The sequence below is a fragment of the Erpetoichthys calabaricus genome, chromosome 2 (assembly GCF_900747795.2).
Source record: "Erpetoichthys calabaricus chromosome 2, fErpCal1.3, whole genome shotgun sequence".
NCBI classification, from domain to species: domain Eukaryota; kingdom Metazoa; phylum Chordata; class Cladistia; order Polypteriformes; family Polypteridae; genus Erpetoichthys; species Erpetoichthys calabaricus.
The window spans coordinates 145,819,211-145,833,234 of NC_041395.2; the positions used below are offsets into that span (position 1 = coordinate 145,819,211).

Genomic DNA, 14,024 nt, shown 5'->3' on the forward strand with positions numbered 1-14,024 from the left:
AAGACAAATATTATATACTGTACAACTTGTTCTATCATCCAAGCATACCTGATCATCATAAAGGAAAACTGAGTACCAAAAGTAAATTTATTTATAACTTAAAGTCTAAAACTATAGAAAAGTATTTTAAATAACTATTAGGAGCCCCTCTGCCTCCCCTCTCAATACACTTTCAATCCAAATATAAATACCTTACAAAAGTTACTATACATTGGGAAAAATGATAAAGTAACGCGACAGTTTGTGTTAGCTAGAGAAAAATGCTCCAGTTTACATTAACAAAAGGAAATGTTTATGTGAATAAAATTTCTTACATATGCATATACAAATACAGGCTGATCATCGCTAATTTGAAATGCCTGGGACCAGAAAAATTTGGATATATTTTCAATTTTGGAAAATTGGCACCTTTCTAAATCACCCGCCTGAATTTCTACAATCTATGGACTTTAAACCCCTGAGCAGAAGGGAACTAAAAATTAATGATTAATTTGTACATTCTAATGAACGCAAAGAAAAAAAAAAAACAGAAGGGACAGAACAGGAGACACAAACTGCAGCTATTGGCTTCACACATTTGAAAAGTGCTTCGCTCTGCTATGATGTCTTTCTGTCATTTTAACTACTGCATCACTATATGGCATTACAACAGCAAACACAGTTTAGATAAACATTGTAGTCTATGTGTATACCGCATATTAAAGCATGGCAGCTATATTCTGGCAGAGCACGTTTGTCTTTCCAATTAGTCAATAATGTTAACTTAGTTTAGTTATTTGTTGAGAAGTGCAGTCAGAAGGTGCAAGCTGTGTGGCCTCGTTCATGGTTCTGCTGTTGCTATTAGGCACATTTACTGATTTGGGTTTTTTTGAATACTGAAATCTGCACCTCCTGTTGCATTTTGCTATAAACCCATTTAACAGACATCCTGTTTGCCTTATTTAAATGAGGTGTGCAACACTGTTTACTTCAAATGCATATTTTACAATTCATATTTTCAGAAACATACCTACCGATTTATTCTACCTTCCATTAACTCCTACAGCTGTCATAGTATGTGAAAAACAGCAGTTTTCATTTCGGATCAATTGGGATTAGGAATGCTCAACCTGTATTTGCTTTAATAATTTAAAAACTGATCTGTCAAACATCCCTAAAATTTCATTTGCTTAGCAAAGTTAAAAAAGTGTACTGGTTGTGGCACTACCATGGAAAAACTCCTGGAATATTAGATCTAAAATTTCATTTTGCTTAGCAAAGTTAACAAAGTGTACTGGTTGTGGCACTACCATGGAAAAACTCCTGGAATATTAGATCTAACCTTCCCATTCTGATAATACATGTTACATGAAGCCAGACAAGATTATCATCTGATAAATTCCTTGGTTAGCGATTAAATATTGACAAAGATTAGAGCATTCAGTCTGGAAATATTACTAAACAGAAGTACCTCCACCAGCTTTTGCAGACTCTGGTGTATTTGAAATATCCAACAGAGATCCCATTGACAAAGAGTGTTCAGCAGATGGCCTTTTCCGTGGAGGAAAGGGAGAAATTTCAGTTTCCTTCGTTAACTGGGCAAGAGTGTCCCGTAGACGTCGCTTCTTACGATTGCTATTAGGTGTGTTCAATGATAACAGAGAAACAGATTTCTTCAAAGTTGGACTTTCTTGCTACATAAGTTAAAAAAAAAAAGTAATCCATTTTAGAAAGCATGTAATAAAAGGAAAAGATTAGTTCATCATCGAATTCCCATCTCTTTATTCAGTTGTGAAATAAAGTTTAAGTTTATTATATGCAGAGCTGAGAATTTTCAGAAAGTGAACACGATCTTTCACATCTAGGCCAAGTATAATTTTTAACTTGGAATGTCTGACGAACAAACCCAGAAAAGTATTACTCAAGAGTAATATTTAATGGCTGAGTCAAATCAATTTAAATTTCTAATGTCAGAAACTCATGGTGCTTTAATTTTCCTTCCTTGTTTCCTCCATTTTTCACATATGTCCCAACTTTGAAGCTTCCTGTGTGAAATTAAACTTTAAGAACTCCCATTAAACAGACTTAATTTCAACATTGTTTTTTTATGTGAGTGATCACATTTGTAATTGCTGACGCTTGTGCACAGTTTCAGAGTTTGACATTTACTTAGGCTGTTACTTACTATATACCGGTGATTCCCAACGTGGGGCGCAATTTGATTTTTTTAGGAGGGCAACTCGAGAATTTAGGTACATTAAACAACTTATAAAATGAAAAAACAAATTCACTGTTAAAAATTATTTATTTTTTACAGAGAGACATTTATATATTTATATAAACATAGAAGGGATGGTGAAGAACCCTTTAATTTATGATTTTATAACCAGCTTGGGTTTTTCTACTTAGAAATCGTTTTTACCATTAAAATAATGTGAATTGTAACAATGATTATAAAATTTTAGAATATAAAAAACATAAAATGATCAAAATATTACAGAAAAAGCTGTCACTAAAGTTATTTTATATCCATATTACTAAACGATACTAAATGGTAAACCGGATATGGACGCAGGGACTTGCCCGTGGACGCAAAAGACATAGTGCGCAAGTGCCCCCCCCCCCCCCGAGTGAAACGGGAGAGACTACGCACGTGCGCAGGCGCCACACAAAGCGGCAAACACCAGAGCAAAACGGGAGAGACTACGAACCGTCAGAGTAGGAAACAAAGTAAAACATCATAAAGAGGTTAAAGAACAGGGACAAACACATTCACAGCAGGTTACAGAACAAAGCCCCCCTGCCCAGAGTAAAACGAGAAAGACTACGAACCGTCTGACATGCCACAAGCAGGATAAAGCGAGGTCAGAAATAAAACACAGAGTAGGAAACAAAGTAAAACTTTATAAAGGGATTAAAGAACGGGGACGAACACATGGAAAGCGGGTTACAGATGATGAAAACTGGAATGCAACAGCTTCAAAAAAACACATGCACACCGAGATACAGAATATAAAGGCAGAAACAACGACAGTTAAACGTCCACACCACACAGCGGAGGCGGACCCGGAAGGTGCAGGCGCCTAAATCGTGTGTCGGAAGGCGCGGTAAAGTACAAAAGGCAAAGGTGCCTACACAGCATGGTAAAAACCGACATAATACGGAAGGCGCAGGCGTCGCCGCCATATTGTGAGTGGCACTAATGCGTGGTGAAAGCGCAGGAGGAGACATAGTAAAACAAGAGGAGTCAACGCCCCGCCCAGAGTGAAACGGGACACACTACGGAGTCCACAAAGGTTCATACATCAAACCCGAGATGGTACGGACACGCGTCTGAAACCTGAACGTGGACGCCTACAACGCGCATCTCAAACTGCGTAGGCAAAGCAGGCATGGATTGAACACGACAGCTCGAGTGACCGAGATACAAACACGCGCCTGCCTGGATATAATTAATGAACGCAGGCACCTACAACGTGCGTCTGAAATGCCGCAGACCAGGCAGGCACTGCTCCAAAAACAAAGAGCTCGACTAAACGAGATTCGAAGTGAAACGGGAAACAATACAGAGTCCGCAGTGCTCCACAATGCACCGCATAATAGTTCGGAAAGAGCTTCGTAGTAACAGTGGGGAGACCCAGAGTGACACGGGCGAACGCTCCGTATTAAACATACGTCATCCTCACACGTCCAAACTATACAGCATACATGAATCACATTACAGTGATGCATTATTAACAGTACGATAAACATCACAGTATCGCAAACAACTGAAAATTATTAGTCGAAAAAGGGAAAATATATTCACCACGGACCAAGTGTCATTGAAACAAAAGCAGAATAAAGCGAGATCAGAAATGAAAGACAGAGTAGAAAGCAAAGTAAAACGTCATAAACAGGTTAAAACGAGGGGGCCAAACACATGGACAGCAGGATACAGATTATGAAGACCGGAATTCAAAAGCTTCAAAAACAAAAGCTCGACTGACCGAGATACAAACTGAAACGGGAAACACTACACGGTCCGCAGTAGTCCACAATGCACCGCATAATAGTACGGACGGAAAAACGCCGGGGGTAGGCGAGCGAAGCGAGCAGGGGGCAGAGCCCCCTTGTTTATGAATATCACGTCTCTTAATATACGTTTTCAAAACTGTATTTGCTGTATTTTCATATTACTTCATATTATATTAATGTTTTAAACAATTTCTTAGTGATTTCTTTGTCAGTACTTTAACTATCCTTTCCCTCTTTTGTTTCCATGTTCTTTAGAAGCTCGTTTAAACCAAATTAATGACATTATGTGCTTCCTCCACATGAGTACGAATGCACTTTTTGAATAGGTAATAATAAGAATAAGGTATATGTTACAGTGGGGGACATCATGATTATAGAGAGGCCTAGGTGGGTTATGGCCAAAAAAAAGTTTGGGAACCACTGCTGTATATCTAATAAATTTAACTGTAAGACAGCATTACATTATTGAATATACCATTCAAATATGACATGTGTGATTTTGCTTAGGAGTTATACTAATGAGCATTAGTTTGTGCCTTCAAAAACCAAATGAATGACACAAGTTCAGTGCTTGCAGATTCATACTGTAAGTATACTCTCTTTTGCTTGTCCTGCTAACTGCGGGCTTCAGTAATTACATGTGGACATCTGTAGAAGTGCTTATCACAATCAGAAAATGCAAAGCTCTGTTCACAGATCTGGGCTGTATAAGACACTATTTAAAGTGATTAATTTTGCATGTTCGGCTTTTCGTAATAATGCACAATAATACGTTAAAGAATTACATCTTATTTGATCAGTAATGTTATTTCACTCTCAAAAATGTGCAAATCTGTTACAAAAACATTCTATAATGGGGTAAAGTGTCAATCAGGGGAGTCTGTGCATTTTTGTTTTCTATTTAAATAACAAATACGATTACTGCCCTCACATGCGAAATTCTCCTGCACAAACACAAAAGCATTTTTCAGACATGACTTCTGCCATTATCTTTTCAGCGCATGTGTAGGCAGTGTTGTGGCATCACAACTATGAACGATTTTTATATAAAGTTTTTACTCATGCTTTTCCCTGTATTTTTGTGTTTTCCAAAGTAACTGGTCTACCTGTCGTCACGCATGAGTGCAGTACTGACTTCACTGGTACTACTAATACTGTAAAAAAGCTGGTACTATTATGGTTTTTGGAACTTTGGTACCAAATTGGTACCAGAATATCTGTTCTTGGGACATCCCCACTCTAGACAATATTAGGTTTCTGAAATCTGGTGGAACATCATTATAGGAACTTCTAGGCATGTAATGATTAGGGCCAAAAGCAGTGTAGGTTAGCAACTTGTGTAATGGTAACAGTATACAACAAAAACTAGGTGGGACAGAAAAAAGGGACTTACAAAAACAAAAAAAGGTATCAGAATTACATCATCAAAAATGCAGAGGGCTCAGTTACATAAAACTTGATCATTTATGTATATCATAGGTTTCACTGCATTAAAAACATCAAAATTCAGCAGTACCAGAACACAAAAACTGTAAATGGTCTTAAAAAGTCACATACCTTTTCATAGAAGTACATTGATTCACCTGCTCTAGCATCCATCTGTATACTACCCCAGAACCACTATAAAATAAACATATATTGATTAAATATTTTTCTTAAAAAAAAAAGAAAAAAAAAAAGAAAACAAAACTACAATGTTTTAATGAAAAATGCATGAAAAAACACTAAGACAGTTCATTAGTACTACTGTTTTCCTTAGTATATACAATACAATAAAAATTAAACATATTATGGGAATGTTTTAAAAAGTCATTTACTGTACCTCTTGTTTAACAACATACAACTTTTTGGGTACTTGAAATGGTAGCTCCTTTATGTTATTTTCTTCAACAACTAAGTGAGTGCATCTTTCATCTCCTACTTCCAAATATTTCCCACCTTTTAAAATATCAGAAAACAAAAATCAGTATCAGTTATTCAGCGCCTCGAGTCAGCTTCCGCTCAGGAATATAAATAATCAGGACAGAAACATTGCAGATCATAAACAACTGAAGGAAAAATATAATGTAAACTAGTAGGATGAAATAAAGCTCAAGTAAATTAAAATTTTAATGCAACATAAACCAGAAAAACTGATTGCTTTACAACTTCATTCACAGTTGACAATTTATGAAGAAATAAAATTTAAGCAGAACAAAAAATAATCGCATATACCCTGCATTTCTGTCATTTCCTCCATGTTTTTTTTATCTTCTTCAGAAAACCCAAGAAAGCTTAGTATACAGTCTTGGAAAGGAGGCACTTTAAAATCTGTCCGAAACCGTTCATCAGCAGCACAAAAATTTCTGCAGGATAAAAGCAAACCAAATTATAGCATCACTAATTTGAAATGCCAGGTGTATTAACATCTTATTAGGTGTCAAAAACTAATATATTTAAGAGAAAAGTTAAAATATAAATCAGGATTACTGTATTCATTTTCTGTCATTTTGACAGAAACGAAAGAAATGAGCAAGCTTTGGAATTCCTTAAATAATAATTTTACTATCGAATTAATAAATAATGAATATAGCAAATATCTGTTCAACAGATTAAATAAGCAGACTCTACAGCTTACTTATTTTAGTATAACTTTTAACCAGTACGCTTTTTCTTTTTCTTACTGCAGATACTTACACTTCATTTCTTTTCTCCCATGCCTTATATATCCAGTCTGCTTTCAGAATGGGAATTCCCATGCACACAGCAAGCTATAAATATTTTAATGAAAACAAATCATGAAAAGCAATTTTTAATATTAGGTGACCATTTTCAGGTTTATTTGTAAAAGTAAATATTTACAAAAGACTAAAATATTTCCATCCATCCATTTTCCAACCCGCTGAATCTGAACACAGGGTCACGGGGGCCTGCTGGAGCCAATCCCAGCCAACACAGGGCACAAGGCAGGAACCAATCCTGGGCAGGGTGCCAACCCACCGCAGGACTAAAATATTTGACTATTTTAATTATAAAAAAAGAATCCCACAATATTTACTATTAACATTTCAATGAAAGTATCTCTTTTAAGGCATACAGTGATCCCTCGCTATATCGCGCTTCGCCTTTCGCAGCTTCACTCTATCGCGGATTTTATATGTAAGCATATTTAAATATATATCGCGGATTTTTTGCTGGTTCGCGGATTTCTGCGGACAATGGGTCTTTTAATTTCTGGTACATGCCTCCTCAGTTGGTTTGCCCAGTTGATTTCATACAAGGGACGCTACTGGCAGATGGCTGAGAAGCTACCCAACTTATTTTTCTCTCTCTCTCTCTCTTGCGCTGACATTCTCTGATCCTGACGTAGAGGGATTGAGCAGGGGGGCTGTTCGCACACCTAGACGATACGGACGCTCGTCTAAAAATGCTGAAAGATTATCTTCATGTTGCTCCCTTCTGTGCAGCTGCTTCGTGAAGCGACATGCTGCATGGTGCTTCGCATACTTAAAAGCTCGAAGGGCACGTATTGATTTTTGATTGTTTGTTTTTCTCTGTCTCTCTCTCTCTGCTCCTGACGGAGGGGATGTGAGCTGCTGCCTTCAACAGCTTTGTGCTGCGGTGCTTCGCATACTTAAAAGCCAAACAGCCCTATTGATTTGTTTGCATTTCTCTCTCTTTCTGACATTCTCTGCTCCTGACGCGCACTCCTTTGAAGAGGAAGATATGTTTGCATTCTTTTAATTGTGAGACAGAACTGTCATCTCTGTCTTGTCATGGAGCACAGTTTAAACTTTTGAAAAAGAGACAAATGTTTGTTTGCAGTGTTTGAATAAAGTTCCTGTCTCTTTACAACCTCCTGTGTTTCTGTGCAAATCTGTGACCCAAGCATGACAATATAAAAATAACCATATAAACATATGGTTTCTACTTTGTGGATTTTCACCTTTCGCGGGGGGTTCTGGAACGCAACCCCCGCGATGGAGGAAGGATTACTGTATATCTGTAAAAGGCTACTTAGATAATTCGTTAAATTGCAATTTAAGCTTTTGGAAAACCTACAGAAAACGGCAAAACACAGGATTTATGACACATTTAAAAATTAATTGAATTTAGTTTTTTTGTTAAGTTTGACTTGATTGAGTGGAATGTTACGCTTTAAATAAATTCAATGAAAGTTATAAAAAAAAAAATTGCAGATTAATTAGATAAGAACTTTTTTCTACTTCACAACTGAATAATGGATTATAGCATTACAGTGAACAGTTTCAAAAGCATATACCATAGGTTTGAATTACTGTTGATCCAAGGAAATCACCACGGGAAATGTATAAGTGATATAACTGAATATAAATTGGAATAGTATCTTTGGCAGAAAAAAACAACTAATGGAAAAAATGTTAATATAATATATGCATTTAGATGATACAACTGACAAATGTGCTGATTAGTGTTGATTGGCAAAATTCAGCAAATCATTTATCAAAGTGAATATGATGTATTCACCGGTAAACTTATTTGCTGAATTTTTTTCCTAAAAATTTGCCCTGCAGTCAGCTTAGGTGAACATTTCCCCCCCAGTGTCCCATGATGCTTTGTGAGAAAACACATGTGACCCTGTGAAATAATAACAATGACAAAAGATTTATTACTGCTTACAAGGCGTTTATATCCTCTGCATGGTATAAAAAAAACATTGCAAAGCATCTACACAGAGGTCAGGAAAAAAAAGCTAGTTTGTACATATTTCTTGTATTTTTTCTGTGATTATCTTTCCAAATGCATCTTATGTTGTTTGAGGCACAGTGGTGCAATGGTTAGCTCTGTTGCCTCACAGCTCAGATCACATTTTTGGCCACAATATTCAGTCCAACAGCACAGATGTTTCCCTAGCTCTCAGGGACACTTAAAACACCATTTTAAACAGCATTTAGTGGGTTTTGACGAAGTTCGTATTTCTGCTAGTTCACTAAACTCACAGTGAAGTGAACTCCACAGGGTTTACACATTACTAGTGCCCACGTAACCATGTATTCCCCATTCTGACTTAATCTTCAAGAAAAAGTTTCCTTCTAAATGTTAATATAGGAAAAGACTCTTGCAAAATGTTTATAAATGTCAACAAACAAAAGAGATACAAAAAAAGCAGTGTTTCAATTGTGAAACTCAAGACATCAAACCCCTTTCCTAAAAATATATACTGCTCAAAAAAATTAAAGGAACACTTTTTAATTAGAGTATAGCATCAAGTCAATGAAACTTCTGGGATATTGATCTGCTCAGTTAAGTAGCGGAGGGGGTTGTTAATCAGTTTCAGATGTTTTGGTGATAATGAAATTAACAACAGGTGCACTAGAGGGGCAACAATGAGATGACCCCCAAAACAGGTGGAGGTCACTGACATTTTTCCCTCCTCATCTTTTCTGACTGTTTAACTAGTTTTGCATTTTGCTACAGTCAGTGTCACTACTGGTATCATGAGGCGATACCTACAGAGGTTGCACAGGTAGTTCAACTTCTCCAGGACGGCACATCAATATGTGCCATTGCCAGATGGTTTGCTGTGTCTCCTAGCACAGTCTCAAAAGGCAGTTACTCTAGGAGAGCGGGACAGGGCCGTTGAACATCCATAACCCATCAACAGGACCGGTATCTGCTCCTTTGGACAAGGAAGAACAGGATGAGCACTGCCTGAGCCCTACAAAATGACATCCAGCAGGCCACTGGTGTGAATGTCTCTGACCAAACAATCAGAAACAGACTTCATGAGGGTGGCCTGAGGGCCCGACGTCCACTAGTGGGCCCTGTGCTCACTGCCCGGCACCGTTGAGCTCGATTGGCATTTGCCATATAATACCAGAATTGTCAGGTCCACCACTGACGTCCTGTGCTTTTCACAGCTGATAGCAGGCTCACCCTTAGCACAAGTGACATACGTGAAAGGGTCTGGAGAAGCCATGGAGAACATTATGCTGCCTGTGGTGGGTCAGTGATGGTCTGAGGAGGCATATCCATGGAGGGACACAAAGACCTGTACAGACTAGACAACACCACCTTGACTGCCATTATGTATTGGTTTGAAATCCTTGGACCCATTGTCAGACCCTGTGCTGGTGCAGTGGGTCCTGGGTTCCTCCTGGTGCACGACAATGCTCGGCCTCATGTGGCAAAAGTATGCAGGCAGTTCCTGAAGGATGAAGGAATTGATACCATTGACTGGCCCCCACGCTCGCCTGACCTAAATCCAATAGAACACCTCTGGAACATTATGTTTCGATCCATCCGATACCGCCAGGTTGCACCTCAGACTGTCCAGGAGCTCAGTGATGCCCTGGTCCAGATCTGGGTGGAGATCCCCCAGGACACCATCCTTCATCTCATTAGGAGCATGCCCCGATGTTGTCAGGCATGCATACAAGCATGTGGGGGCCATACAAACTACTGAATACAATTTTAAGTTGCTACAATGAAATTTCGGCAAAATGGACTAGCCTGCCGCATCATTTTTTCGCTTTGATTTTCGGGGTGTCTTTGAATTCAGCCATCTGTAGGTTGATAATCTTCATTTCCATCAAATGATGTGGCATCCCTTCGTTCCTAACACATTACCCAGTCCATATCAGTACAGATATCAAGCAGGATTTTTTTCCCCATTGAGATCTGATGCGTTTTCAAAGTGTTCCTTTAATTTTTTTGAGCAGCTTATTTCACCTAAATAGTTTTGTAATGACAACTGAGCTTCTAGCAAGCTTAACAGCTTTTCAAACCAGCAATCTTAAAATTACAATCCAGACTTTGGTATTACATAATTGCCTTTCATAGTACTTATGTGAAATATGAAAATTATAAATACTCAATTGAAAACAAATGTTTTTTGTAGAGTATCTCATTCAGATGTTAATTCACTTACAAATTATAATCTATACTGCGCCTTTTAATATTTCAAGTATGCTGTTATAGGAGAAAATGAATAAATCTTACATAATACATTTGCAAATAATTCCCTCTATTTCCCCTTTAGAAGAAAATACAACTGTACCAGTACAGTTTAAAACTACCTAAAGTAATTAACAAAGAACTTGATCAACATGCCCTTATGAAATTCCAGAAATTTAAAAGCAGTTGCTTGGAATAGACTAGTACAGAATAAGGATGGGGACAGGATAGTACAGGTTTACACTCACCCTAAACTTCTCTCCATGGGTTGAATAAGATATAAGATGAGTCACTTTGGAACTGAAATCTCTACGAATAGTGCCGCCCATATGGTGAACCAAATTAACAAGTTTTACCTATAATGAAATTTGAAAGAAAAAAAAAACAGTTACAAACACAAAAAAGTTATTGAGTATTATCTTCCATTGTAGAGTTTAAAGGAAGTAGACCCTACATCAGGCATGCGCAACCTTTCCGCTATTGACGGCCGCACTACAGACTTTTTACTTTAATAACGGCCGCACTACAGACTTTTTACTTTAATAACGGCCGCCAGTAAGTCCAAGTAAACTTAATAATGTTTTATGATTTATGTAAAAATTTACAGATTACACATTAAAACAGAGTATGATATATCTGACAATATTCAATTTACTGGTCTACATATGTAAAAAAATGTCTACGAAACGTCATATAGGACAAAAAACCTTTACAGCAATTGTTTCAGGAAGTTTGGAAAACATCGCCATTAATGGCTTCCTTGCTCTTGCATGTTTGCAGACAGACTTGCAAAGTCAGGGGACTCGCTGGAGACCATTAGCCGTATTCCAGACTCTAGATTGCTGTCTACCAATCGGGTTCGGTACTTGTTTTTCAGATATTTCATTCTGGAAAACGCTGCTTCGCACAAATAAGTGCTTCCGAAAAGAACGAGAATGTTCCTGGCCAGTTCTCGTAGTTGTGGGTATTCTACTGCTGATTTCCACGATGAATATATAAAGGGCAACATTTTGGTCAACATACCGACCCGGCTAAGGAAGGTTCTGCGGTGTTTGAGATTCTACACTTGCAGGAGTCTAGAGACCCCAGAGTCCAAATCGGCTTTCGGCGTCACCATACCGACCCGGCCGACAAAGATTCCGCGGCGTTGAGACCCCTTACTCGCTGGAGTCCAGAGACCCTACACCTGCACGGCCGCCATTACGTACACTTTAATATACACGTCCACGGCCGCCAAAGTCCTTGCCCACGGCCGCATGCGGCCGTACGGCCGCAGGTTGCGCACAGCTGCCCTACATTATCAACCATGAAGCACAAGACAGGAACCAGGGCTAGTTGGAAAGTAATTGATGAACAGGTGCAAATCCTTGCAATTACTCAAGGGATCTAGTTTTGAGTTGTCAGTTAATCTAATATGCACATCTTTGATAAAGGGGAAAAAATAATGAGAAAAATAACATGAATATGCAAGCCTCAAGCAGATGCCAACTGAGATGGGTATCTGAATCCAAAATGTGAGTAGAAGTACAGAAAAGACAATTTCAAACAAGTGGCAATCTGTTTGAACAGTTTCATTTGAGTTAATGAATGTCCCTGTGGTGAGCCCACCCAAACACTGGACCACATTCTCCGTGAATGTTCCCGAGGCCCTACAAGCACCGATGAAGATCTTAAGGATGCTAATGATGCCGCTCTGACCTGGATATGGCAATGGCATGATATGATATGATATGATGATTTCAGTTAATGCTGTATATGCAATTAACTATCAAGTATGGGCTATTAAAATGTTCACAGTTCAAAGTAATTTAATGTCCAAAAATATACACACAACTTCATCTTTCTTTCTGAATCCCGTGAAACACAGCACCAAGTTGAGCATATTTGTACAATATAGTGGTCGTGAAGAAAAAGGAAGAGGCTGAAAAAGAAAAAAAAATGTTTAATTAATATGTTAATTAATATGATAAAGTACCAGTACATATACAATAATTAAACATACCTCTTCTCTCATTGCACACTGGAGAACAATTGGTGGTCCAATAATTCTATTATCATTTTTATACAAATAAGTAAATTCTGGACAATGAAAATCTTCCAGCACAAAAACCGTTTCAAACTCTGTGTTTTCTCCATCTCCAAAATCTTGTACATTATCAACTTTCCTAAATGGAACCTTGATATCCTAAATAAAAAAACATTTAAAATGTTAGCATACTAATATAAAAATATGCTACCTTAATACAGAAGAATAGCCAGGTTACAACTGACAGTGAGATTTATAGGCTAAAAGAGCTGCAAACCGTTGTTTTATTCAGTTGAGTTACTAGACTTAACTTCATTTTAGAGAAAACTGAATACTATAAATTCAATCAAATCATTCTTTGGTTTGCAGTGTTAGATGCTGTAAAATACCAGACACATAACTACAATAACATTCGACAATAGACAGTATTTTAAACAAATTTAAATGTAAAATATACTGTACAGTACAGAAACAAAAGTGAAATATTAAAATTAGTACCCAAGTGATAACCTAACATAAAACTCCAATAGTGAAAAATGACAGCCCATTAGTCAACATACAAAAAGTGTTACAAAATCAAACCATATAAAATCATGCAGAATTGGTGCCAAGGTACAATTAAGCATGCACAATCTAAGTTACTTAACATACCATATTTATTATAGTTTTTATTAACTTTTCACCCGACTTGCTGCCAGGTTCAGCACCTTTAATCCTTACAACTGGAACTTCCATTATTTTAATTCCCTGCAGAAGCAAGCATCAATTAACATCAAAGCTCAATGTAAATAATAGCAAGCAGCTTTTTATATATAACAGTAGATAGATAGATATAGATACTCGTATATATACACACACAATTCTATGCTTCTAAAATAGTTTATTTTTTTTTATTTTTTTTTTACAGTAAAGTATGGATCAATATGATAAAACACAAAAATGAAGTATTTCAAGTCCGGTATAATTTCACCTCTCCCTCTGATAATCAAATATGCATACATTTGCTTTGTGAGACTGTGCTTGGAAACTTCATATTATTAAATATTTCCATTTTATCATTCCTAATATATAAAAAAAAAAAGATTAT

The 14,024-nt window shown here is 37.3% G+C and overlaps 1 protein-coding gene across 4 annotated transcripts in view; it reads right to left on the reverse strand.

The window, feature by feature from the left end:
* The window catches only part of ect2 (epithelial cell transforming 2), a 91,557-nt gene that overhangs the window by 55,006 nt on the left and 22,527 nt on the right, over window positions 1-14,024 (reverse strand). For 2 of the 4 annotated variants that reach the window (XM_028794592.2, XM_028794591.2), the window contains exons 4-12: window positions 13,589-13,684; window positions 12,914-13,096; window positions 12,743-12,832; window positions 11,160-11,267; window positions 6,673-6,746; window positions 6,211-6,341; window positions 5,819-5,934; window positions 5,554-5,616; window positions 1,451-1,673 (exon numbers count right to left, since the gene is read on the reverse strand). In XM_028794592.2, coding sequence (XP_028650425.1) covers window positions 1,451-1,673; window positions 5,554-5,616; window positions 5,819-5,934; window positions 6,211-6,341; window positions 6,673-6,746; window positions 11,160-11,267; window positions 12,743-12,832; window positions 12,914-13,096; window positions 13,589-13,684 — 1,084 coding nt within the window. The remainder of the gene's footprint in view (window positions 1-1,450; window positions 1,674-5,553; window positions 5,617-5,818; window positions 5,935-6,210; window positions 6,342-6,672; window positions 6,747-11,159; window positions 11,268-12,742; window positions 12,833-12,913; window positions 13,097-13,588; window positions 13,685-14,024) is intronic. The other 2 variants (XM_028794593.2, XM_051923924.1) reach the window with 1 other exon arrangement.